The 24,671-nt window shown below is 37.1% G+C and overlaps 1 protein-coding gene and 1 pseudogene across 6 annotated transcripts in view; both read right to left on the bottom strand.

Annotated features, from left to right (window-relative positions):
* Positions 1 to 24,671, bottom strand: part of RAB28 (RAB28, member RAS oncogene family) — a 137,981-nt gene that overhangs the window by 42,521 nt on the left and 70,789 nt on the right. For all 6 annotated transcript variants that reach the window (XR_013368111.1, XR_013368110.1, XM_077878045.1 and 3 more), the window contains exons 5-6: positions 5,541 to 5,644; positions 191 to 268 (exon numbers count right to left, since the gene is read on the bottom strand). Coding sequence is in view for 4 of the 6 variants with exons in the window: in XM_077878045.1 (XP_077734171.1) it covers positions 191 to 268; positions 5,541 to 5,644 (182 nt within the window). In the remaining 2 variants the exon portion in view is untranslated. The remainder of the gene's footprint in view (positions 1 to 190; positions 269 to 5,540; positions 5,645 to 24,671) is intronic.
* LOC144291510 (secretory carrier-associated membrane protein 3-like) lies at positions 20,183 to 24,200 on the bottom strand (annotated as a pseudogene).

The raw sequence follows: 24,671 nt of genomic DNA, 5'->3' as shown, positions 1-24,671 counted from the left end.
TAATTGGGCAAAAAGTTAACATCTTCCATCTTCCACAAAAAACACTGATTCATTCATAAACACAACTTATTCCTAAAGCTTTTAGGGATATGTACATAGGATGCATAAATGTGATAAGAGTCAGTGGTGAAAGTTAATGTCTTTTAGGAAATAAATTGTTTTGTAGAAATATAAAGCTGAATATAATCACCTGTGACTGTTCTATTTCTGCTTTGTTTAACTTGATTCCAAGGATTTCAGCAGCAACCTTCTGAAAACACAGGAAGACCTACATAACAAAAATAGGTTTAAATGATTTAAAACAGGCATGCTTAAGTTACCTTTAAATAAATTGAACCTTCTTTAAAAATGATAAACATCAAGAATTGTGAAAATATGATGTACCAGGTTACTCGAAAAATAGCTTTGTTAAATACAGTAACATTTTAAGTGTAATAATTTTAGATGATTAAATCATAATTTGAAAATCATGCAATTCACTAAATTAGTCTAAACACAGACATTTATCTCTAAAAATTTACATTGAAACTTTTTTGTTTTATTTTTTTAAAGATTTTATTTATTTGAGAGAGAGAGAGCTCGCAAGAGTGCGCGAGCAGGGGGAGGGGCAGCAGGAGAAACAGACCCCTTGCTGAGCAGGGAGCCCAACACAAGGCTCAACCCCAGGACCCTGAGATCATGACCTGAGCCAAAGATAGACACTTAATGACTGAGCCACTCAGGCACCCTTACATTAAAAAAATTTTTAACATAAGAGAATTAATTACAGATACCACATTTAAAAAAATAAAACAACTACTAGCATAACAAACTCCTGAAAGTCCTGGGAAAAATAAATTAGTCTGTACTTTAGCACCCAGGTTTTCACTGGCAATTCTTTATTGGTCTTTTGATCTGGCTTTAGCCTATCTTAAAAGATCACCTTCCAATACTTTAATAATCTTTGTGGCTTTCACCAATTTCAATAAATTCTCCATCATTTCTTGAGCAAAACAACTTAGTAATCTTTATTCTTTTTATTGGTGCAGGAGCAGCATAATCTGCTATCCTTAAACAAAAATCAACAGTATTTTTCTGTAAACAGCCTTTCATACATACCTAGCTTATGCTGGTCCCACTATGATTCTAGGACTCCAATCCAGACATTGCCTATAATGTTATACTTGTTTTTGCTTCATAAATGTCTTATCATATTCTTATCCCTACTTATCTTGTGAATACTTACTGAATATTGCAACTAATTTAATTGTGATTTTGAGAGAGAGAGAGAGAGAGAGAGAGAGAGAGATACACATATCCCCAAAAGGCTTATGTCCTTTACATTCGAAATAGCATCATACATTATAGTTCACTGATGGTCAAGACTCAAGAAAAATAAGAAAGCTAGCATGGTGGAATGGAGAGAAAGAGAGGGACTGTAAAGGAAAATAAGCAAAGTGGTTAAGGGAGTATAAATCATATAAGATCTGGTAGGCTATGGAAGGGCTTTGGCTTTTACACTGAGTTAAATGGAAGCCATGGGAAAGTAGCTTGATGACCTCTATTTTAACAGGGTCGATCTGATTATTGTATTGAGTACTCTCACTACAGAAGATCAAAGGTACAAAAAGACAAGCCAGAAGGACACTAATGTAAGAGACGATGGAGGCTTGAAACAAAGTACTAGCAGTGGAGAGGGTAGAAATAGTCACCAGGTTCTGGATTCGTCATGAAAGTAGAACCAACAGGACTTGGCAATAGATAGATGTGGTATATAAAAGAAAGACAAGTTGAGAATGATTCTAAAATTTTCTCAGCCTTAGCAACTAGCAGAAGATCTGCCATTTATTGAACTGAGGAAGACTATGGGAGATTTCAGGAGACAATATCAAGAATTTAGTTCTGAACCTGAATAAAATTAGGGCTGCTTATTAGGCATCTAAGTGGAGATGATGAACAGCCAGTTGGAATATATGAGTCTGGGTTCAAAAAAGATGTCTGGTCAAAGCCTTGGGACTAAATGAGGTCACTAAGGAAATAAGTTTAGAAAAATGTTATCCAAGGGCTAAGCTTAGGGAACTGCAATATTCAGAAGTCAGAGTGAGAAGGAATCAAAAAAAAAAAAAGAAAGGAACTGAGAGAGAGTAGCTAGTGAGGTAAGAGTAAACCAGGGGTTGCAGTATCCTGGAAGGTAAACGAGGAAAGTATTTCAAAGAAAAGAAAGTGATCAACTATTTTCTAACTCAAGGAAGATGAGGACTAACAGCAAACCACCACGTTTAGCAAAAACAGGGTCACTGGTGACTTTAATAACAGTAGTTTGGGTGAAATACTGGGTGAAGAGTCCAGCTGACTGTTCAAGAGAAACTGCAAAGAGAGAACTAGAGACAATTCTTTCAAAACACACTCCACTGGAACTAAGGGAAAGAAAGAAGGCAACAGCTCAAGAAGGATGTAGGATCAAGAGTTTCTTGTTTTTAAGATGAGAAGCCATAATATTTTGTATGCCGATAGAATAATTCAGTAGACAGAAAAAAAGTCATGATGCAGGAAGGAAAGAGAATTGCTGAGCACTGTTCGTTACTAGGCCAAGAGAAATGGGACTAAAGCACAGTGGAGGCGCAGGCCTGAGCCAGGAGCACAGAAGGCTTGTCTCACAATAATCGTACAGGAGACAGAAGATGTGGGAACAGAGACAGGGAGCAAGAAGGGTGGGGGTAAAAGTGGTGGCAAGAGTATGCAGTTATCTTCTGTTGGCTTCAAATTTCTGTAAAATAGGAAACAAAGTCATCAGCTGAGAGAATGGATGAGGAAATGTTGAAGATCTAAGGAGCGAAAAGAAGCTATGAAAACAGTCATCTATGTGAAAGGGAGAGATGATGGCCTACGGAAACATGGTATAACTACCGAGCAGTATTAAGGGCCCAATTGAGTCTAGTGATTGTGGATTTTAAGTGAAACCTCCAGCATGTCTCTGTTTCTCTCTGATCATGTTCAAATGCCTAGATGCTGCCACAAAGTTTAAAACTTTGGTTTAAACCAGAGTTCAGGTTTAGCCAAGTGAGTCCAATAAAGTCATAGAGGAAAGGGAATTAAGGGCATATGCATGGCAAAGATTTTGGTTGGTCATGAGATTTAAGTTAGGAAATTAGGAAAATGAGGACATGAAAGGAGGTTAGGGACATTAAAAAGGTTAAGATCAGCATCTACGAGGTCCTATCAGAACTGCAGATTGATGGATTAGGGAAGTCAAGGGTATGAGCTGGACAGACAGGAGGGTGGTCAGTGACCAGGATGTCTGACATTGAGATGGAAGGTAACAGAAGAGCTGTAGTGATCTGTAATGAGAGCCTGGGAGTGAGTGGCTGAGGTGAAGTGGAGGACAAACAAAGATATTGAAATTACTAAGAATTATGACAAAGGTAAGTATTAGAGAAAGTACAGTTAGAAGCTCAGGTGATGGGGGGAATAATCTGAAGATGGGGATCACTAAAGTCTTAAAGTGGTTCCATAAGAATAAACCACTTCAAAGTTGCATTTCAAGACAAAATAACAAGAATTTTTAAGGAGGGCTCAACACAAGTACACAAAAATCTGGAGCGGTTAAACACAAGCCAAAATACTGGAAGTTAAAATAATTCTAGGGACACTTGGGTAGCTCAGTTGGTTAAGCTTCTGACTCTTGGTTTTGGCTCAGGTCATGATCTCAGGATAATGAAATTGAGCCCCACATCAAGCTCTGTACCAGACATGCAAGATGCTCTTAAGATGCTTAAGATGCTCTCTCCTTTAAAAATAGAACTGCCCTACGACCCAGCAATTGCACTGCTGGGGATTTACCCCAAAGATACAGATGCAGTGAAACGGCAGGACACCTGCACCCCAATGTTTATAGCAACAATGTCCACAATAGCCAAACTGTGGAAGGAGCCTCGGTGTCCATCGAAAGATGAATGGATAAAGAAAATGTGGCCTATATATACAATGGGATATTACTCAGCTATTAGAAACGACAAATACCCACCATTTGCTTCATTCAATGTGGATGGAACTGGAGGGTATTATGCTGAGTGAAGTAAGTCGATTGGAGAAGGACAAACATTATATGGTCTCATTCATTTGGGGAATATAAAAAATAGTGAAAAGGATTAAAGGGAAAAGGAGAGAAAATGAGTGGGAAATATCAGTGAGGGTTACAGCACATGAGAGACTCCTAACTCTGGGAAACGAACAAGGGGTGGTGGAAGGGGAGGTAGGTGGGGGGATGGAGTGACTGGGTAACGGGTACTGAGGGGGGCATTTGATGGGATGAGCACTGGGTATTACGCTATATATTGGCAAATCAAACTCCAATAAAAATATACATACAAAAAAAAAAAAAAGATGCTCTCTCCTTCTCTCCCTCTGCCCCTCCCTCCCCACTCACATGCTCTCTCTCATACATAAAATAAATAAATAAAATATAAAATAAAATAAAATAAAATAAAATAAAATAAAATAAAATAATAAAATAAAATAAAATAAAATAAAATAAAATAAATAAAATAAAATAAAATAGTTCTAAAATGACAGAAGACCCCCTAGGAAAGTAAGTGAAGGTAGAAGATCAATCCATGGTACTGATTTATATATTTTTAAATGGCATGTGTGGGTATTGCCCATGTTTGCATGATCTTGGGAGAAAGTGTTCTGATAATAATCAGAAAATAAACAGGTAATGAAATTTTAAAAAGTTCAACCCTGATAGCAATCAAAGAAATTCAAGTAGCAAGATATCATTTTTTTGTCTTTTTGGGGTTTTTTTGGCCTACGAAATTGACAAAGATGTAAAAGGAAATAAATAAATCCTGGATGTTAAAAAAAAAATACTGCAGTGATACAGTACTCATACAATAATCTGATGGGTTATTAAACCTATTTAGTAATATTAAATGACATGGCCAAATTTTCTATGTGCAAATATATTAAATTAAAAAACTAAAAAAAAAAAACTAAAAGACTGAATTATTTCTATATTATAATCTTACTTTTTAAAATATTTAGTACAATTAATAACCCCGGAGTGTCACTAATTAGGTTTGCAAATCCTATCCCCACCACTCCTTAACTGTGTACCCTGGACTCCCCTTACATAATCTCTCTAGGACTCATCTATAGCACAGAGATAATGAGAGCAGCACAGCACTTGCAAGTCAGGAAACAAGTATTCAGTGAATGCAATTCACTAGCAGCAACAGCAATAGCATGAATATTTGAGAGTATCAGAAACTATCAGGAATCACATGAAGTTGTGAATGGTCATCTCTGGATGCTGAGATAGTAGGTGATTTTTATGTTCTTTTTTTAAATGTATGTTTTTTAACTCTTGTACTTTTAAATTCCTTAAAATAACCATATACTTACATTAAATGAATTGTAAAGATAATATAAACAGCATCATAAACATATCTATTTTATGTCTTCAATAGGAATTAATTTGTTCCAAAAATTAAGCCTAGGAAGTACACTTCCAGTGAATATTATTATTAAACAAAATATTCAGTATTCATTATTTTACTTACAGAGTCTCCTGTCTTTGCTGAGACAAAGTGGCTACTAAAACCATTTTCCTGGCAAAGCCGTAAGTGTTTTTCAAGTTTTACCGTTCGCATATGCTCCAAATCAACTAGAAAAGTGAACAAAAACAGAACAAAACTCGATTATCTGAGTCAATCAATTCACTGTTAACATGCTTAAATTTGACTTACTTTCCAATATTATATACCAGCTTTGACACTAGCTGTGTCATCGCCTTGAGCAATTTCTTTAAACTTTTTATACTTGACTCTACACATTTTTAATAATAAATTTATTTTTTTATTGGTGTTCAATTTGCCAACATACAGAATAACACTCAGTGCTCATCCTGTCAAGTGCCCCCCTCAGTGCCCATCACCCATTCACCCCCACTGCCCGCCCTCCTCCCCTTCCACCACCCCTAGTTCGTTTCCCAGAGTTAGGAGTCTTCATGTTCTGTCTCCCTTTCTGATATTCCCTACCCATTTCTTCTCCCTTCCCTTCTATTCTCTTTCACTATTATTTATATTCCCTAAATGAATGGGACCATATAAGGTTTGTCCTTCTCCGATTGACTTATTTCAATCAGCATAATACCCTCCAGTTCCATCCACGTTGAAGCAAATGGTGGGTATTTGTCAAATTTAAAAAACTAAGAATAACAAATATGCCTATCTTATGTAGAGTTATCTGAGAGTGAATCCAAGGACAGTCCACAATGACCAGCACATGAAAAGTACTTGAAAAATGAAACTTATCATTCTAATTACCTACAGCTTCAGGCACATTGATGAGACCCAAAAAAGATCTAATTAGTATAACATGTTTAAACATAATGATTATAGTTGACCTTTGAACATCATGGGTTTGAACTTACATGTGAGTTTTTACAGTACAGCACTGTAAAAGTATTTTATCTTCCTTGTGATTTTCTTAATAGCATTCTTCTCTCTACTTTATTTTAAGAATATAGCATATAATACACATAGCAAACAAAACATGTGTTAACTGACTGTTTATGCTATCAGTAAGTCTTCCAGTCAATAATAAGCTGTTTGTGGTTATGTTCTAGAGAGTTAAAAGTTCCACGTGGATTTGGCTGTGCATGCAGGGGATCGGCACTCATAACCCCCATGTTGTTCAAGGGTCAACTGGAACTGAAAGTAAGATGCACTTACCCAAGCATATTTACTTTGAAACAGTTTAACTACTTTAATAATTACAATAGCTCTTTAATCTCTATAAACTTTCATGTTAAACAAATACAGAATTAATTTTGTGCCAAAAGATAGCAATATTTTGTTGCATGTTTACTTTATTTACAACCACAGTTTAATTTCACAAACATACATCTCAGTTGCTTTCCAAACCTAAAGTACACATTTTGAAAGTAATGGGTAAGGGTATATTTCCTTGAATAGGTGTAGGTGCTTTAAAGTAAAGCATGGTACTCATAGCCAATACTGGTTTTATCCAGCATAGTCTATTTTTTCAAATGTGATCCTTTATTGGATAGTTTCTCTTTTTATAACACTACAGACTCTATAAGGGTGTTGACTCAATGCCGTCAAATTATAAGGCAAATATATTCACAGGATTTAAGGACAACTAGGCTCTTTGAGTCAATATAGGAAAAAAAAACTTAAACTGATTTCCTGAGGAAGGGACCCAACTGACTTGTAAAAACTTGTAAATTTGCAAATCTACTAAGCCTACATAATAGTGGCAATTGATAATCAACTAAAAAATGCTCTCATACTACATAAAAGGCTTTATTTAAAATTATATTCAAGGTCTTTAGTCTGTAAGCTCAAGAGATCTTTCTCTAGTAGATTTTTGATCTAGTGAGGGATTTCTGAGTCTCATTTATATTGCTTAGCTTGGATAATATGGAGCTTTTTTCTTTTCTGGCCACAAGCTGCTGTTCCTTAAACATCACTGAAACCTTATTTACAAGAACAAGCCAAAAAATGTCCAGATACCACAGGCATCAATTTGTAGAAGACTAAAATACTAAGCTATTAGCACTGACATTTATACATCTAGTTTGTCATAGTAATGAGGCTAAAATGCTTTCCTAATTCAACATGAGTAAGAACTAATCATGTCACTAAGAAAATTACCCAATGATGTCACTGTCCAATTAAAAATAAAAACAACACATGAAGTTTGTCATTTAACATGTCTGTGCTAACTAATCTTTTTGAATGGAATACTCTGTCATTGTTCTGTTTTTCCCTTCTCATTTTTCCTCCCTCTCTTCTATCCCCCAACTCCCTAACTACTACATACACTTATCTATAGCACTGGGGAATTTACTATCCAAGCAAAAGGTTTTTCCTAATGAAGATAACCATGATGGAGCACCTGGGTGGCTCAGTCAGCTGAGAATCCAACTTTTGGTTTTGGCTCAGGTCATGATCTCAGGGTCATGAGATCAAGCCCCACATCAGGAACTGTACTAACAGGGAGGGAGTCTGCTTGTGATTCTCTCCCTCTGCATCCCACCGCTCCCACTCTGGCTCACACTCTCTCTGTCTAAAATAAACAAATAAATCTTACAAAAAATATAAGATAACCATGAGAAACTAGTACTTTCACTGGTCAACTGAAAACAACATTTATTCAATAAAGCTCATTGAGTACCTATTATATGCCAAGCACTATGGTAGGTAGGTAAAAAACATATAATCCAGATCCTAAAAAAAAGCCACCACCTATATTTTAGGAACATAAAAGACCATCAGCAATCATAACAGTTATTTTAAATAACTGAGATTCTGACAAAGGAGACAGCAGATACAGAACAGGCCTTCACAGAACTTCACTACAAAGTTTTCTTCTGTTCTGTTAAATTTAGTGGGCAATGCTTAAGAAGACTCAGTTACTAGAATATTTAATTCTAAATAATCCAGAAATGTATATTCCAAAGAAAAAGTTATAGTGAGATGCTGGTTAAATCTTTCCTTTCTTCATTTTTAAGAGCATCCTTAAAATTATTATCCAGTACCCATCTATGATACATGTGATAACACTCTCTGCTCACTGCCTTGATTTAATTTCTGTTATGTCCTTCAGTGAACCGCACTTCCTAGTTCTCTTGTTTTGTTTTTGAAAGTGGAATAAAAATTTCTTAATAACAGTAATTACCCAAATACTCGGAAAAACAATCATGAAATGTAAAATGCTAGAGACAACTACTGATAACACTTTAGTATATATCTTTCCAATATCTAAGCAACTGAAGGTCAAAAAGGCATTAACATTGTACATACATGCAATTTCTCTTAACTCAACCATTCTATAGCCTCCATAAACACGTGCATAACAATTCCAAAGGATAACCACTTTCTAGATCATTCATTCATTCAGTTAACAAATATATGAGTGCCTGTTTGGCCAGGCACTGTCCTGGGTGTTACAGATACAAGGAGCTTACATTTTAATAAAGGCAAGAGACTAACAAGTAAAATACATAGAACTGTAAGTGCAACGGCCCTATGGGAAGATTACGTTTAGCAGTAAAAGAAAAGCAGGAGGCCAAGGTGGCTGAAATGAGTTTTAAAAGCCGGAACCATGGCAGTGCCAGTGGCTCAGTGGTTTAGCGACACCTTCAGCCCAGAGCATGATCCTGGAGACCTGGGATCGAGGCCATGTCGGGTTCCCCACAGGGAGCCTGCCTCTTCCTCTGTCTATGTTTCTGCCTCTCACTGTGTCTCTCATGAGTAAATAAATAAAATCTTAAAAAAAAAAAAAAAAAAAAAAAGCCAGGAACCAGATCACACAGGGTGCACTGGCCATATTTCAAGAAAACAAAGAAAACCCAGTGTAATATGACATTTTAGAAGGTTCATTTGGGCTGTTTTGCTGAGAATAAACTACAGAAAGTCAAATGTAAGGCAGAGAAGCCATTGAGGAAGCTTTTGTAAAAATCTAAAAGAAAAAAAAAAGAACCTCAGGGAAGAAAGCAGAGCCAAGAGAGACTGGGTTGCAGTGATATATACATATTTTTTGAGTCTCTGGATCACACCATACCTACAGGTAGAATAGTTACTGGGTTTTTCAGTTATGTGAGGTGAAGGCAATAAAATTCCCTCCATTTTTGGTTAAAAAAAAAAGTCTAAGAAAGAGAAGATGATAGTTTGGACAATACTTGGTAGCAGTAGAGATGGTTAAAAAGTAGGGCAGATTCTCCTGCCCTACGACCCAGCAATTGCACTGCTGGGGATTTACCCCAAAGATACAGATGCCATGAAATGCCGGGACACCTGCATCCCAATGTTTATAGCAGCAATGTCCATAATAGCCAAACTGTGGAAGGAGCCTCGGTGTCCATCAAAAGATGAATGGATAAAGAAGATGTGGTCTATGTATACAATGGAATATTACTCAGCCATTAGAAACGACAAATACCCACCATTTGCTTTGACGTGGATGGAACTGAGTGAAATAAGTCAATCAGAGAAGGACAAACATTATATGGTCTCATTCATTTGGGGAATATAAAAAATAGTGAGAGGGAATAAAGGGGAAAGGAGAGAAAATGAGTGGGAAATATCAGTGAGGGTGACAGCACATGAGAGACACCTAACTCTGGGAAATGAACAAGGGGTAGTGGAAGAGGAAGTGGGTGGGGGGTTGGGGTGACTGGATGATCGGCACTGAGAGGGGCACTTGGCGGGATGAGCACTGTGTGTTATGCTATATGTTGGCAAACTGAACTCCAATAAAAAAAAAGTAGGGCAGATTCTCAATAGATTTTTGGGATAAAAAGTAAATCCAAATGCTAATGGATTTGACATGGGATGTGAGGCATTCAGAGAAATCACTTGAAGACAGTTACTTGGATTTAAAATGAGACACGGGGACACCTGTGTGGTTCAACGGTTGAGCGTCTGCCTTCAGCTCAGGGCGTGACCCTCAGATTGGAGATTAAGTCCCACATCAGGCTTCTGCGGGGGGCCTGCTTCTCCCACTGCCTGTCTCTGCCTCTCTCTCTGTGTCTCTCATGAATAAATAAATAAAATATTTTTTAAAAATTGAAAAATAAAAATAAAATGAGATACAGTATATTATAGGATTTGTTCTAGCCACACTCAGTTGCATGGATGGAAGTGTTGAGCAGATAAAGGTTTGCATTCAAGCAGAGAAATTACTTAAGTAATTAGGCAGAGAAACTGTACCATGTACAATTACTGAAAAGAAGGGCGGGTAAGCTGAAGATAGTAAATGTAAGGAAGTGATTATATTGATGGAGCATGAAATCTAAGTTGAGTAAGGAGGGGTTCAGGAAAATTAAAATTGTTAAGATGTAATAGGTAACTGATGTTAAGTTTTTGTGTGAGTCTAAAAATAACTGGAGTTGAGTTACTCAAGGAGCTTAGCTGAAAAGACAGGAGGTAACGGATAGACTGGGATACATGAAATTGATGTCAACATTACAGAGAAGGCACAGAAACTGATACTAGGTCTTCAGAATAAGTATGTTAGCATAGGTCAGGGGCAGGAAGGCTAGAAGTAAAGGACTCAGGGAACATGAGAGAGCAAGAATACTCTGTGTGGACACTGAAATTACCAGGAATGGTGACAGCAACAGTAATGGAGCAACCGTGACCTGGAATAAATCTCAGAAATTCATGGAGTTGATTCAGGCAGGGGCTGGCTGATACTGCCAACAAATACAAGTAGCTAGCAGGAGGTATGAACATATAGCTTGATATTCAAATCTAAGGTATCTTAGGGAAGACAAAAAAGAATGTTCTGGAAAGAGCAACACGGAACAAAGTCATCTATCCCACCTCCAGTCCTGACTGATAAGGTAGATACAATAGGGGAAAATCAACACTTGAAAGAGCTTCAGGAGGGGTACTTGGGTGGCTCAGCTGGTAGAGCACGAGGCTATGTGACTCTAGATCACAGGGTCATGAGTTCGAGCCCCACACTGGGGATAGAGTTTCTTGAAAAATAATAATAAAATAAAATCTAAGAAGAAGAAAAGCGCTTCAGGAGAAGGCAGCATCATCCTTATAGAAGATAGACTATTCCAACAGAAAAGACAAGTGAAAAGACATACGTTAATAAAATGGCAGAAGTTTTAAAATTTTTGTTCAAGGAAAATATTAAAAATACAGGACTTTATTGATGTGGAAGGGTCTCAGAAATTATGAAAAGATTGAAACTAGGGTCTGAAAACAGGAGGTCAAGACTCTATAGGATAAGAATGCAGGAAATAAACCAATGATATCAATGTCCTAGGCCTTCTGGTATAGCTAATATCAATAGGGATAAAAAACACAAAGATGAAAAAATTCTAATACTATATTAGACAAGAAAATCCAAATTTTTTTACTATCAAAACCAACTATGAAAAAAAATTACTTGGCTCATGCATCCTGAGCATCCTAACTATACATTAAAATGGAAAAGGAAAAAAAAGTTGGTAAAATACTAAGTCTATATCAGTCATGCTCCTAAAATGACATGGTACATGAAACAGAAATTATATGTGAAGCTTAATTAATTTTGGTTAGCAATAATAACTTCAATAAAACTTACAAAGTTGTTTGAAAGAGTAACACGCAAAATTTTTGGTTTAATGTATTTTTAAAATACAATTTACAATATTTCATATTTTAAAATTTAGATTTACATCAAGAGATACCAACAGGGTTTCATGGAATATTAATAATCCAGTGAGAGTGATATTTTCTCAGAAAGGTAACTAATAATTTTTTTTAATTTTTATTTATTTATGATAGTCACAGAGAGAGAGAGAGAGAGAGAGAGGCAGAGACATAGGCAGAGGGAGAAGCAGGCTCCATGCACTGAGAGCCCGACGTGGGATTCGATCCCGGATCTCCAAGATCGCGCCCTGGGCCAAAGGCAGGTGCCAAACCGCTGCGCCACCCAGGGATCCCTGGTAACTAATAATTATATTTGACAGAATGTTAGGCTATCTTAAAGGCCTTTTTAAAAATGTTTCACATAAGCCTGTGAAAGTATTGTTCAATCTTGGTATGCAAAGAAAAACAAGTAAAAAAAATAACTAAAATTTGCCTTTCCAGTGGTGACGACCTCCCCACGAGAACATGCCCCTTGCGAAGGATCTCCTGCACCCGTCCCTGGAAGAGAAGAGGAAGCACAAGAAGAAGCGCCTGGTGCAGAGCCCCAAATCCTACTTCATGGACATGAAGTGCCCGGGATGCTACAAAATCACCACCGTCTTCAGCCACGCACAGACAGTAGTTCTGTGTGTCAACTGCTCTACCGTCCTCTGCCAGCCCACGGAAGGAAAAGCAATTCAGGTGGATGCAGCACTAAAAGCTCCCTGAATCAAGATGAGTGGGACACTATCCCAATAAACAGATTTTGGATTAAAAAAAAAAAAAAACTGAGATTTACCTTTAAATGGTAAAGTTGAAAACAAAACAAAAAGCATGAGAACACCCAGGGTTGATGGTGTTACTAGGTTTTGAAAAGCAACTTGGAAATCTGTGCTGAATCTTACAACATTTATACTCTATGACCAGATAACACAACTTGGAAGAGTTTATCTTGAAGAAAACATCAGGGATGTGTAATAGTAACAATTATAAATTAAGAACTTCACCACAGAGTTATTTGTAATATAAAAAATATCAGAAGAAAGATAAATGTCCCAAAAGAGACATGCACAAACTCTCTGGCTTAAAAATCATAAAGACTGGGATCCCTGGGTGGCGCAGCAGTTGGCGCCTGCCTTTGGCCCAGGGCGCGATCCTGGAGACCCGGGATCGAATCCCACATTGGGCTCCCGGTGCATGGAGCCTGCTTCTCCCTCTGCCTGTGTCTCTGCCTCTCTCTCTCTATGTGACTATCATAAATAAATAAAAATTTAAAAAAAATCATAAAGACTATTAACTAACGTCTTAGCAATGATTTTTGGGGTCTGACACCAAAAGTAAAGGCAACAAAATAAAACATAAACAAATGGGACTATATCAAACTAAACTTCTCTACAGCAAAGGAAACCATCAAACAAAAGGAAAAGACAACCTATAGAATGGAAGAAAATATTTGCAAGTCATTTTTCTGGTAAGGAATTAATATCCAAAATATATGAAGAATTCATATACCCAACAGTGAAAAAACAAACAACTCCATTACAAAGCAGGCAGAGAAACTGAAGAGATATTTTACCAAAGAAGACATACAAATGGCTAACAAGTACACAAAAAGATGCTCAATATCATCTGGGAAATAAAAATTAAAACAGAATGAGATACCCCACATCTGCCAGAATGCCTATCATCAAAGAGACAAGTGCTGGTGAGAATGTAGAAAAGGGAACCCTTTTGCATTGTGGGTGGGAATATAAAGCAGTATGAAGTATGGAAAAAGAGTATGGAGGTTCCTTTAAAAATCCTGCTTCTTGGGGATCCCTGGGTGGCTCAGCGGTTTGGCGCCTGCCTTTGGCCCAGGGCGCGATCTTGGAGACCTGGGATCGAGTCCCGTGTCAGGCTCTCGGTGCATGGAGCCTGCTTCTCCCTCTGCCTGTGTCTCTGCCTCTCTCTCTCTCTCTCTCTGTGACTATCATAAATAAATAAATTTTAAAAAAATCCTGCTTCTTGGTATATAACCAACAGGAATAAAAACAGGATCTTGAAAAGCTATCTGCACTCCCATATTCACTGCATCATTATTCACAATAGCCAAGACATGGAAACAACCGAAGTGTCCACCAACAGATGAATAGATAAAAATGTGGTATAGGGGCACCGGATTGGCTCAGTCAGTTAAGCATCCAACTCTTGATTTTAGCTCAGGTCGTGATCTCACAGTTCTGAAATCAAGCCCCAACACTAGGCTCCAGGCTAGGAGTGGAGCCTGCTTAAGATTCTCTGTCTCTCTCTCTCTCCCCCCTTGCACTCTCCCTCTCCCTGTTACCCTCTCCCTCCTAAAAAAAGATGTGATGAGTGTGTGAGTGTGTATAGATTAGATAGATAGATAGAAAGATATATATAGATAGATAGATGTGTATATATAGATATATATACATATACACACACACAATGGAATATTATTCAGCCATGAGAAAGAAGAAAATCATGTCATTTGCAAAAGCATGGTTGAAACCTGTGGACATTATGCTAAGTGAAAAAAGACCAAGAAAGTCAAATACTGTATGATATAACTTATAGGTGGAATCTAAAAAAGTGGCAGCCTGGGTGGCTCAGTGGTTTAGCGCCGCCATCAGCCCAGAGCCTGATCCTGGAGACCCGGGACTGAGTCCCACGTCAGACTCCCTCATGGAGCCTGCTTCTCCCTCTACCTGTGTCTGTGTCTCTGCCTCAATATCTCTCTCTATGTGTGTTTCTCATGAATAAATAAATAAAATCTTTTTTTGAAAAAAGAGATCTAAAAAAGTGGAACTCAGAGAAACAAAAAATGGTGGTTACCAGCAGCTGAAGGTTGGAGGAAATGGGAAGGTGTTGGTCAAAGGTACAAACTTCTAGTAGAAAGATGAGTAAGCAGCTATTAGAAATGACAAATACCCACCATTTGCTTCAACGTGGATGGAACTGGAGGGTATTATGCTGAGCGAAGTAAGTCAGTCGGAGAAGGACAAACATTATATGTTCTCATTCATTTGGGGAATATAAATAATAGTGAAAGGGAATATAAGGGAAGGGAGAAGAAATGTGTGGGAAATATCAGAAAGGGAGACAGAACGTAAAGACTGCTAACTCTGGGAAACGAACTAGGGGTGGTAGAAGGGGAGGAGAGTGGGGGGTGGGAGTGAATGGGTGACGGGCACTGGGGGTTATTCTGTATGTTAGTAAATTGAACACCAATAAAAAATAAATTAAAAAAAAAAGATGAGTAAGTTCTAGGATTCTAATATACAACATTAAGCTGCTAAGAAAGCAAATCTTAAATGATATCACCACAAAATGAAATAATAATTATGTGAGGTGATGGAGGTGTCAGCTAATGCCTTGGTGGTAATCATTTATGCATATGTAAGTGTATCCAATCAACATGTTGTACACCTTAAATTTATACTATGTTAATTATCTCCCAATAAAGGTGAAGAAAAAAGACTCTTCAGTGAAATAAGCAATATAGGATATTAAATTTAAAAGTAGGGTGCAAAATCATGCATTTAATAAAGCTCCTGTTTTGTAAACATATTATAGATGTATATATATATGCATAAATATATGACAAAAATATGCTAGAATTTGTTACACAATTTTTTGAAAGATTTTATTTATTTCTCAAGCAGGGGAAGAGGCAGAGGGAGAGAGAGAATTCTCAAGTAGATTCCACAGTGGAACCCAACACAGGGCTTGATCCCACAACCCTGAGATCATGAAATCAAGAGTCAGACACTCAACCGACTGAGCTACCCAGGTACCTTTGTTATATCATCTTTTAAATTAAAATTGGTAAGAGTAAAATTTTTAAATGACAGCTTTTATTTTGGACTACCCTTTCAAAGATTTTTTTTGGCAAGCAGCCAACATAGAGATAGTGCCTTCCTCAGGGATATGTGTAAGTCTGTCCATTGTCTATTATAATAAAGATAGTATCTCTCTCTACACCAAAGTTCAGAGGTTTACTTATAATCTATTACAAAGGATTTAGGTTTCCTAAGCTCAGGGTTCCTCAGCTATGATAAAAACCAGTGCATGCACATCATCTACATGGGCCTCCTCACACTGCCCTAGTGGAACTTAGGAGCAAGTAGAACTAGTGCAAACAGGGAGCTGACCTTGCTTGTTTGCTGTGCTTTGAGTAACAAAGTCCTTTATCTCTGAACCAGGAGCCGCATGCCTTCTACCAGTGTCCACAGTGGTAGCAGGCTAACTTATTAGCTCGCAAGCAAGGTAAAATCTAAGATCTTTCACTGTTCTTAACACAAAGAAGAGTAAAATAGATAAGATGGCCAGAGTAGATAGCTGTTCTTCAACCTACCCCACATTTCTCAGCTTGGCTTGCAGTTAGGTATGGCCATATCACTAACTTCTGACCAATGATGAAGAAAGAAGTGACACTAGAAGTGACACACTACTAGGCTTGACCCATATAAACCTCCCACGTGTGGCAGTCCTTACTCTCCTTTTTCATGGTAACCCATGAAGCCATCTGTTGAAAACAGCAGTTCCAGAAAAATCAAAGGAGTCTAGGTCTCTGAAAGTGGGATGAACCACTAATGGTCAGCATTACCTGATTTGGGTCTTTACACAAACAAGAAATAAATTTCTATTGTGCTAAGATGTTGAAACTTTAGGGATTGTCTGTTCATAGCAATTAGTATTACCTTAACTAATATAGATTACCTAACGTAAAATATAGATCTATATCATTCTTGCTAACAATGAACCTCTTCCTGAATATACATGGAGTCTTGAATCATTAACTAATGATAACTTAAAGTTATAATTAGCAAAATAACAAAAATCTAAGCATTACAACTGTCTCATTATGGTTATGTCTTACTCGAATATCACAAAATTACATTAAACTTAATTAAAAATTGAGAAGTCTTTTTTTTGCATTTTTTACTTACTAGGGAAAATAAAAACAAAACATGAAATATTGGAGAACTGTCCTTTCTTCTGCCATTAAATGGCTCTGACATTAATGAGGGAGACAGATAAACAAGTAAACACAAATAAACAAGGCAATGAAACAATTTTCATAATCTGAAATTGGGGGAGGAGCAGATAGAGAGTGACAGGAACCAAGATAGTAATTCTGCCAGTTTTATATGGTAGCTATGGAAGACCTCTTTGATCTGAGATCTAAAGGATGAGGATAAGCCAACCATGCTAAGAAGAGACTGGAGAAGGAAAATGTTTCAGTTACTCGAACAGCTGGGATAAAACCTGAGTTTTGAAAAATGACTGAGTACAGCTGAGAAAAACCAAGAAGCATAATAAATAAGAGTAAGGACATATATCAGGTATAGCATGAGGATATTATCCAAATTCAGCAATGAGAAGCCCTTGCAGGGTTGTAACCAATGGCACAATGTGATCTTGCATTTTGAAAACACTACTTTGGCTACTATGAGGAAGAAGGATGAGAGAGGGCAAAAACAGAAAGAAACAAATCTAGAAGATTTGGGAAACTATCTAAACTCTGTTTCAAAATTTGCAAAACATTTTGGGACCTTGTAATACTCCTGGCAAATAGGTAAAGCATTGATCTCTTTCACACATAAAAAAAAAAAAAATTCAGAGTAACTCAACCAAAGTCCCAATGCTACTCATCAGCAGCACCAGAATCAGAACCAAGCCATCTAATTCCAAATCCACCTAGTGTCTCACAAAGAACAAAGAGCATCAGCTTGGGGGATGATCACTCAGCAGTCTTTTATTGAGAGTTTTAGTTAAAAGAATAAAGACATATAAGCTTTAAATGCTTGTCATTATAAAAAAGTGAACTATTATATACCTAGTTATTTCTTATCAGTACTTTAGAAGTATTCTTTAATGATATTAAATCATAAAACTAAGCCCATCAGCATTATAAACTAAGATACTCTTTGCCTTAACACTTGATTATATAAAGTCCTTTACAAAGTACTTGCAGCTGTACAAATTGTGAAATTACATAATGTTTAAAAATGATTCATCATGATTAGCCCAAATATGACAAGTAAAATATCCTTAATAATGTATTAAATTTTATTTACATGTCCTTAAAATATGTATATATTTTGACTTCTAAAACATACACACTAATATTAATTAGCCAAGTACATGATAACTTCCTTTTTTAAGTCCTATTTGTTTACTGGCATTCAGGCATTCTTATTCAAGAGCTCCACTGCATCTACCTATTGGATTACTGAGGTAATGAACAGAACAGTCTTTAAAGTTATAGTACAAATGTAATAAATAGCTTATAAACTACATGTATCAAATATGTAATAGTCAAACCCACTGATTAGACTAAGTGATGAAAAATCCTAAGATTTTTAAAATCTGAAAAACATCACAATAGTATCATTTACTTTTTTATTTCGGCCTGACACTTTATAATATTCCTGTTTTCCTAAATATTCATTTTCAACATGCTATAAAAACATATTTGATAACAAATATGACTTTTTCATCCAAACCAGAATGTACTGTTTTTACAAAAAGGGAAAGTGCTGTATGATGCTGATCATTAATGTCTATTCCCTATCAATGGAAAGAAAGTATTAAAAGGATAAACTATATTTGCTCCTCAGTTCATATATGATAATATCATATATGATGGCCGAAATGAAATATTCTCTGTCAAATAATTATAAAATATGTCACTGTCTAACTTACAGAAATATAAGCAAAATACAAATATAGCACTTGTACAGATTTTCACAGTAATTTTTAGGGTATCAAGGAAACATCTAGAGTGTTGATCTGGTTATACTCAATTCAAACAAACTACTTGTCACATTAACTACCTCCAGGAAGTTACTCCAAACACAAAATAAACTGTTTATGCCCCTACTCAGATAGATAACATGACAGATTGTTATTAGTTGAAGACAGATGAAATACATTAATTTGATTGTGAGCATGTGTTTAATTTTACCCTGCCATGCACACTCTCTAATGCTGTCTTTCTCTGATGACATAGTAAATCATACTGTATTAGAAGAATTGCTAATGCCACAAAATAAAAAAATGACCAGAACTTGACTTTGACTCTGCAGATTCTAAAACCAACCTTCTTTAAAAAACAGAACTACCTGAAGATCACTGTTCCACAGATTTAAAAAAAAAAAAAAAAAAAGGTATCATCAAAGAAACAACTACTTTCTAGTATAAATTTAAAAACCTCAGTGCAGTTTAACATTGTTCCTGCATATTAGTTTTTATATTTATTTAGCAAATGTCTCTTCCTTTTCTATTTTCTACTGTGTTTTAAGTGTCTAACCTTATCAATGTGCAAAAGTACATTCTCTAATAAGGAAAATTGCCAAATTTGTTCCAAATATTCCCCTCGTTAGGATTTTCCCTTTAAATGTTTCATGCTTTAGAGACACAGAAATGAAGTTTTATAAAATCAAATATATTGATATAATAAATTCATTATTTAAGCCATGCTCATTTGGTTCTTTTATTCAATGTAGCTAAAAACAAAAGCAGATAAGCACCCAAAAAAGCATATAATACAATAGCCACTTAGAAAGTATGTGTTGAATAAAGACAAAAATATTTTTAAGCCTTAAAAAATACAAAGTATCAACTGTGTTCTAAAATAACATACAGTTGACCCTTCTACAACTCGGGTTTGAACACTACAGGTCCACTTACATGTTTTTTGTTGTTGTTGTTGTTGTTGTTGTTGTTGTTGTTGTTGTTTTGAGTTCCGTTCTACTTCCTTATATTTAAATAACCAAAGCCATTGCCTTGGCACAAGAGGGAAGCTGGACTGGAGTGTGTAAGAGGTGGCACTGGTGTGGCCTAACTAGGAAGTAGAGGAGGGAAGCAGTGACTGGTCACAGGGGGCTCTTGGGACGGTGGGCAGTGGGCAGTGGGCAGGGGCAGGGCATGAGAGAGGAGACCTCAAGTAGTGATCTCTTGCCAAGTCCCAGAGATCTCAGGGGTGTGAACTAAGCTAGCTCCCTCCAGTGGCAGAGCCAGGGCATCCCAGTCAGGGGTCACGGGGCCTGGAAGGCATTTTTGAACCCCAGTGGTTGCACTGTAAGCTACAGTTTGTACCACCAAACTGAAGACACCAGAAGCAAATTCTGGCCAGGCCTCCTAAAAGCTGGCATCTGTGCAGCAGTACAAGGAGTGGATCTGCCTGAGCATCACAATTCCCAGTACACTGATGCTAATGAAGAACAGGGCAAGCAACAGCATGAGCACAGCGACAGCCACTGAAGGCCGACAGTGTCGGCCTTCAGCACCATCAGAGCAGAGATCCAGCCACTGAACCCCCAACCTGGAATGCCTATGGCCTGGAGGACAAAAAAAATCCTGGATGAAGACAATGAAGAAAACAAAGAAACTGAATGAACTATTGCTCCCGAAAGCCTTACACATGGGGCAGTATCAGCACACAAAGGAGCAGTGAGTGCAAAGGACAACTCAGAGGAGTTGCCCAAGCCTGAGCCACTTCTGGTCTCCATGAAAAGCTGGGCAGGAGAGGAAATTCAGGAGAAGAGTCAGAGAGCTGCCCATGCAGAGGTCATACATGGTGCATAGGCTCTTCTGAAATTCTTGGAGGATCTCCATGGAGATGTCCTGTACAAAGTAGGGTCAAGCTAAGCAAAAAGAGGGGCTAACTATTCTGTCGAGGAGCTGTGTTCCTCAAGGCAGCATGCTGCATCCCTTACCTTCTCTGATCCAACTCCTCTGCCTTCCAGCTAAGCTGCTTCTGTGTCTTTAGCAGGACAGCTGGGACTGCTGAGGGGAAGCCTGGGTGCTGTAGGAGTCCCACTGTAAGCTTTCTGGAGGACCATAAGGGAGTGAGCCAAGGGTGGAAGCAATAGGCCAGAGGCAGGAGGCTCTCAGACTAGTGGTAGCTTCCAGGGCTCAGAGAGTTGCAGGCATCAAGTGTGGCATTCTGTGGGCTAGGTGAGTGCTGGATCACACAGCTGGGACCTTAAGAGGGGTTGGGAAGCTTGCGCTGAGCCCAGTTTGTAACTACATCCCAGGCTGCCCCCTACTGTCTAAGCCCTTGGACAGTAGGGGGCAGAGACAGTAACCCTTAGAGCTCCCTTCCATGTGTAGATTTTTTGGGATAAATACAGTAGAGTACTGTAAATGTATTTTATTTTCCTTATGACTTTCTTAATAACACTTTTCTCTAGCTTACTTTACTATAAAAATACAGTATATAACACATACAACATACAGAATATGTGTTAACCAATAGCTTATGTTATCTGTAAGGCTTCCAGTAAACAGTAGGCTACTAGTAGTTAAGTTTTTGGTTAAAAGTTACATGTGGATTTTCGACTGCGTGGATGTCATTCCCTAACCCCTACATTGTTCACGAATCACCTCTATATCCTTTCTTGTTTTGCAGGAATACTATACAGGACTGAAAAATTAATAGAGTCTCACTTCATAATAAGAATGAATATCACAAAAAGGTGTGAAAAAATAGACGTAAGCCACAAAGGAATACACATAAATGACATCATTCATATGAAATTCTTTAAATAACCAAAATAAATATTATTTAGTGAAGTACATACAGATGATAAAACTAAAAACAAGTAAAAAAATGTAAAAAAAATTTTTTTAATTTAAAAAAATTAAAAATTTTTCAATTAAAAAATAAAAAATAAAAATAAATAAATAAAAACAACAGCAAGGAAAAGATCAGGAAAAACGAATACGAGTTATCCCTAACATTGGCAAGAGGATTGTTAAAAGACACTTCAGAGGCCTCTGGGGTGCCTGGCCACACTCTACATCCTGACGCAGGAAGGGCTATTCTTCTACCTATACATATGTCTTATGGATTCTTATGTATGTATAGCCCACTATATTAAAACTTCCTGTTAAAATTAAAATGACAATATTCTCTTCAAACCTAATTTTTCATATGATCATAAAGAAGTCACTGTTGCTAAAATATTCACAGTTTTTATATTTTTCCTTTACCAGATCAGATTCTTTTGACCTCCTGTATGTGCCATGAGCCTCATGGATTTACTTATTTATCACCTGACTCTGCCAGATCCTCATTTGTTAACTACTTTACGTCTAATAATTCTCCAACACCTTTATAGATTATCCATATTATTACAAAATTTGCCTAATCACTTTGCATTGCATATCCTTTGTAGTCACATATATATCACAAACCAACGTGTAAGAATTCTGAAGCAGTAATGAACATGAACTCTGTAGAGCCACCAGAGCAACACCACCAGCAGCCAGGATCAAGAGGACAGGAGAGAGTACGTGCAAATTCATATTATTTCCTCAACTTATTTAGCCTCGCTATTTAGATTATCCAACTTCTTTCTGGGGATAGATAATGGATAACTACTTCCCCTCTAACTTCACACTAAAATGATATAATAGGTCTGAGAACATAGCACCACAGGATAAATAAATCTTTCTATATTTGTGGCTATCTACAACTTTTTATTGCTTTCTATAACGTGTGCACAAATCATCAATATTAGGATTTGCCCAAATGCCAAAAGCCTAAATGAACTGGAAAATTAACTAATGTTTTGAATATTCTCCACAGGAATTCTTACTAGAGAATTTCATACCTGCAGAGAACTGTACAGGTTCACAAAATTCTGCATGATAATATAGATATAATAGGGTCCAAATTCACTTATGCCTTTCATACACAGATTTGCATGGAAAAAAAAAAACTGTATTTGTCCTGTCTAGATACCAGCATACCTTGGGATCTTGCAAAGAACAGAAGCCATGGTAAGAACTGCCTCAATTGGAGGTGCCTGAGTGGCTCAGTGGTTGAGCATCTGCCTTTGGCTCAGGTCATGATTCCGGGATCCTGGGATTGAGTCCTGCATCAGGCTCCCTGTGGGAAGGCTGCTTCTCCCTCTGCCTAGGTCTCTGCCTCTCTCTTTCTCTCTCTCTATGTCTCAATCAATCAATCTTTAAAAAAAAAATTGCCTCTATTGGCAATTACATTATGGTTATTTAAGTCTTTGTATTTTCCAATTCCCCATAATATATTAGATCTACTGGGAGAGGAAATAAAAGATCATTTAAATAACAACAAAAAGAAAACAGTAAAAAGTGCCTGATGCAAAAGAACTCAGTAATAAGAAGACATAACATTTCTAGAGCAGTAGTTTTACAGTTTCTCTATACATATTAAATCACTTCATCCTCACAACAGCCATCATTTGACTGATGAAAAACCTGAGGCACAGAAAGGTAAATGACTTATGTAAGAACACACATCTAGTAAGCAGGGGAGTCAGAACTCAAACCCACAGCAATCCAGCTCCAGAGTCTGCATTCTTAACACTCACACAACTTTCTCTTCACATATGTACACATGTCATCTTCTGGGACTGCCTTATTTATACCACATTGTTTCGTGTACGTTATCCCAAGTAGAATAGTTCACTTTTTAAAATATTTTATTTATTCATGAGCAACAGAGAGAGAGAGAGGCAGAGACACAGGCAGAGGGAGAAGCAGGCTCCATGCAGGGAGCCCGATGTGGAACTCCATCCTGGAACTCCGGGATCACACCCTGGGCCAAAGGCAGCCGCTCAACCGCTGAGCCACCCAGGTGTCCCAGTTCACTCACTTTCAATGCCATATAAGATACCTTTGATAAACATACCACAATTTATATCTCTTTTCTCCTAACTGATGGATATTTGACTTTTTTCCAATTGTTAGCTATTACCAATGACGCAACGTGACTATTCACAGTACCTGTCACCTGATATGTATGTGAAGCAGTCTGAGATATACAGTAGAGGAAAAAAATTGTTAAATCCTAGTCTATGAATGTTCATTGGTTCTCAGCCTTTGGCTGAGATCAAGTATAGTCTACAAATGTTCTTTATAGAATAATGCCTAATTATTCTCAAAGTGGTTGTGCCAATTTGTAATCCATCTAGCAGTGAATATGAACTCTTGTAGATCCTTATTACGTCTCCATCACTATTTTTCTTAGGCCTCTTGATTTGTACCTTATCACGTACCTGTGGTCATATTTTGCATTTCTTTCTCAGTGAGGAGACTGTACTTATTTTCATGTCTTTGGGCCATTTGTCTTTCTTATTCTGTGAAATTCCTATTTCTGTTTTATGTCCATTTCCCTAGTGAGTTGTATTTTCCTTGTACAATTGTAAAAGTATAGTAATCTTTTGTCATTTACTTTGTTATAAATATATTTTCCCAATTTGTGCCTTATCTTTTTCAATTCTTTAATGTGTCACTTGGTAGAAACAAACATACTTATCTTATGTGATTGATATATTATTTAAATTTAGCAACTGCATCTTGTTTAAAGACTCCTTCCACATACCAAGATAGGAAAGAACTTACTGTATTTTTCCTTCTAAAAATTGTGCCATTAACATTTCATTCCAGGTGAAGTGATTTTTTGTGTATGGGGTTAATACAGGGATCCACTTTCCTTTTCAAATAAACTGTCCCAGGATTACTTTTTAAATATTCTAC

Source organism: Canis aureus, chromosome 2 (genome assembly GCF_053574225.1).
Source record: "Canis aureus isolate CA01 chromosome 2, VMU_Caureus_v.1.0, whole genome shotgun sequence".
NCBI lineage: Eukaryota > Metazoa > Chordata > Mammalia > Carnivora > Canidae > Canis > Canis aureus.
This window is presented reverse-complemented; position numbering and strand designations above follow the sequence as displayed.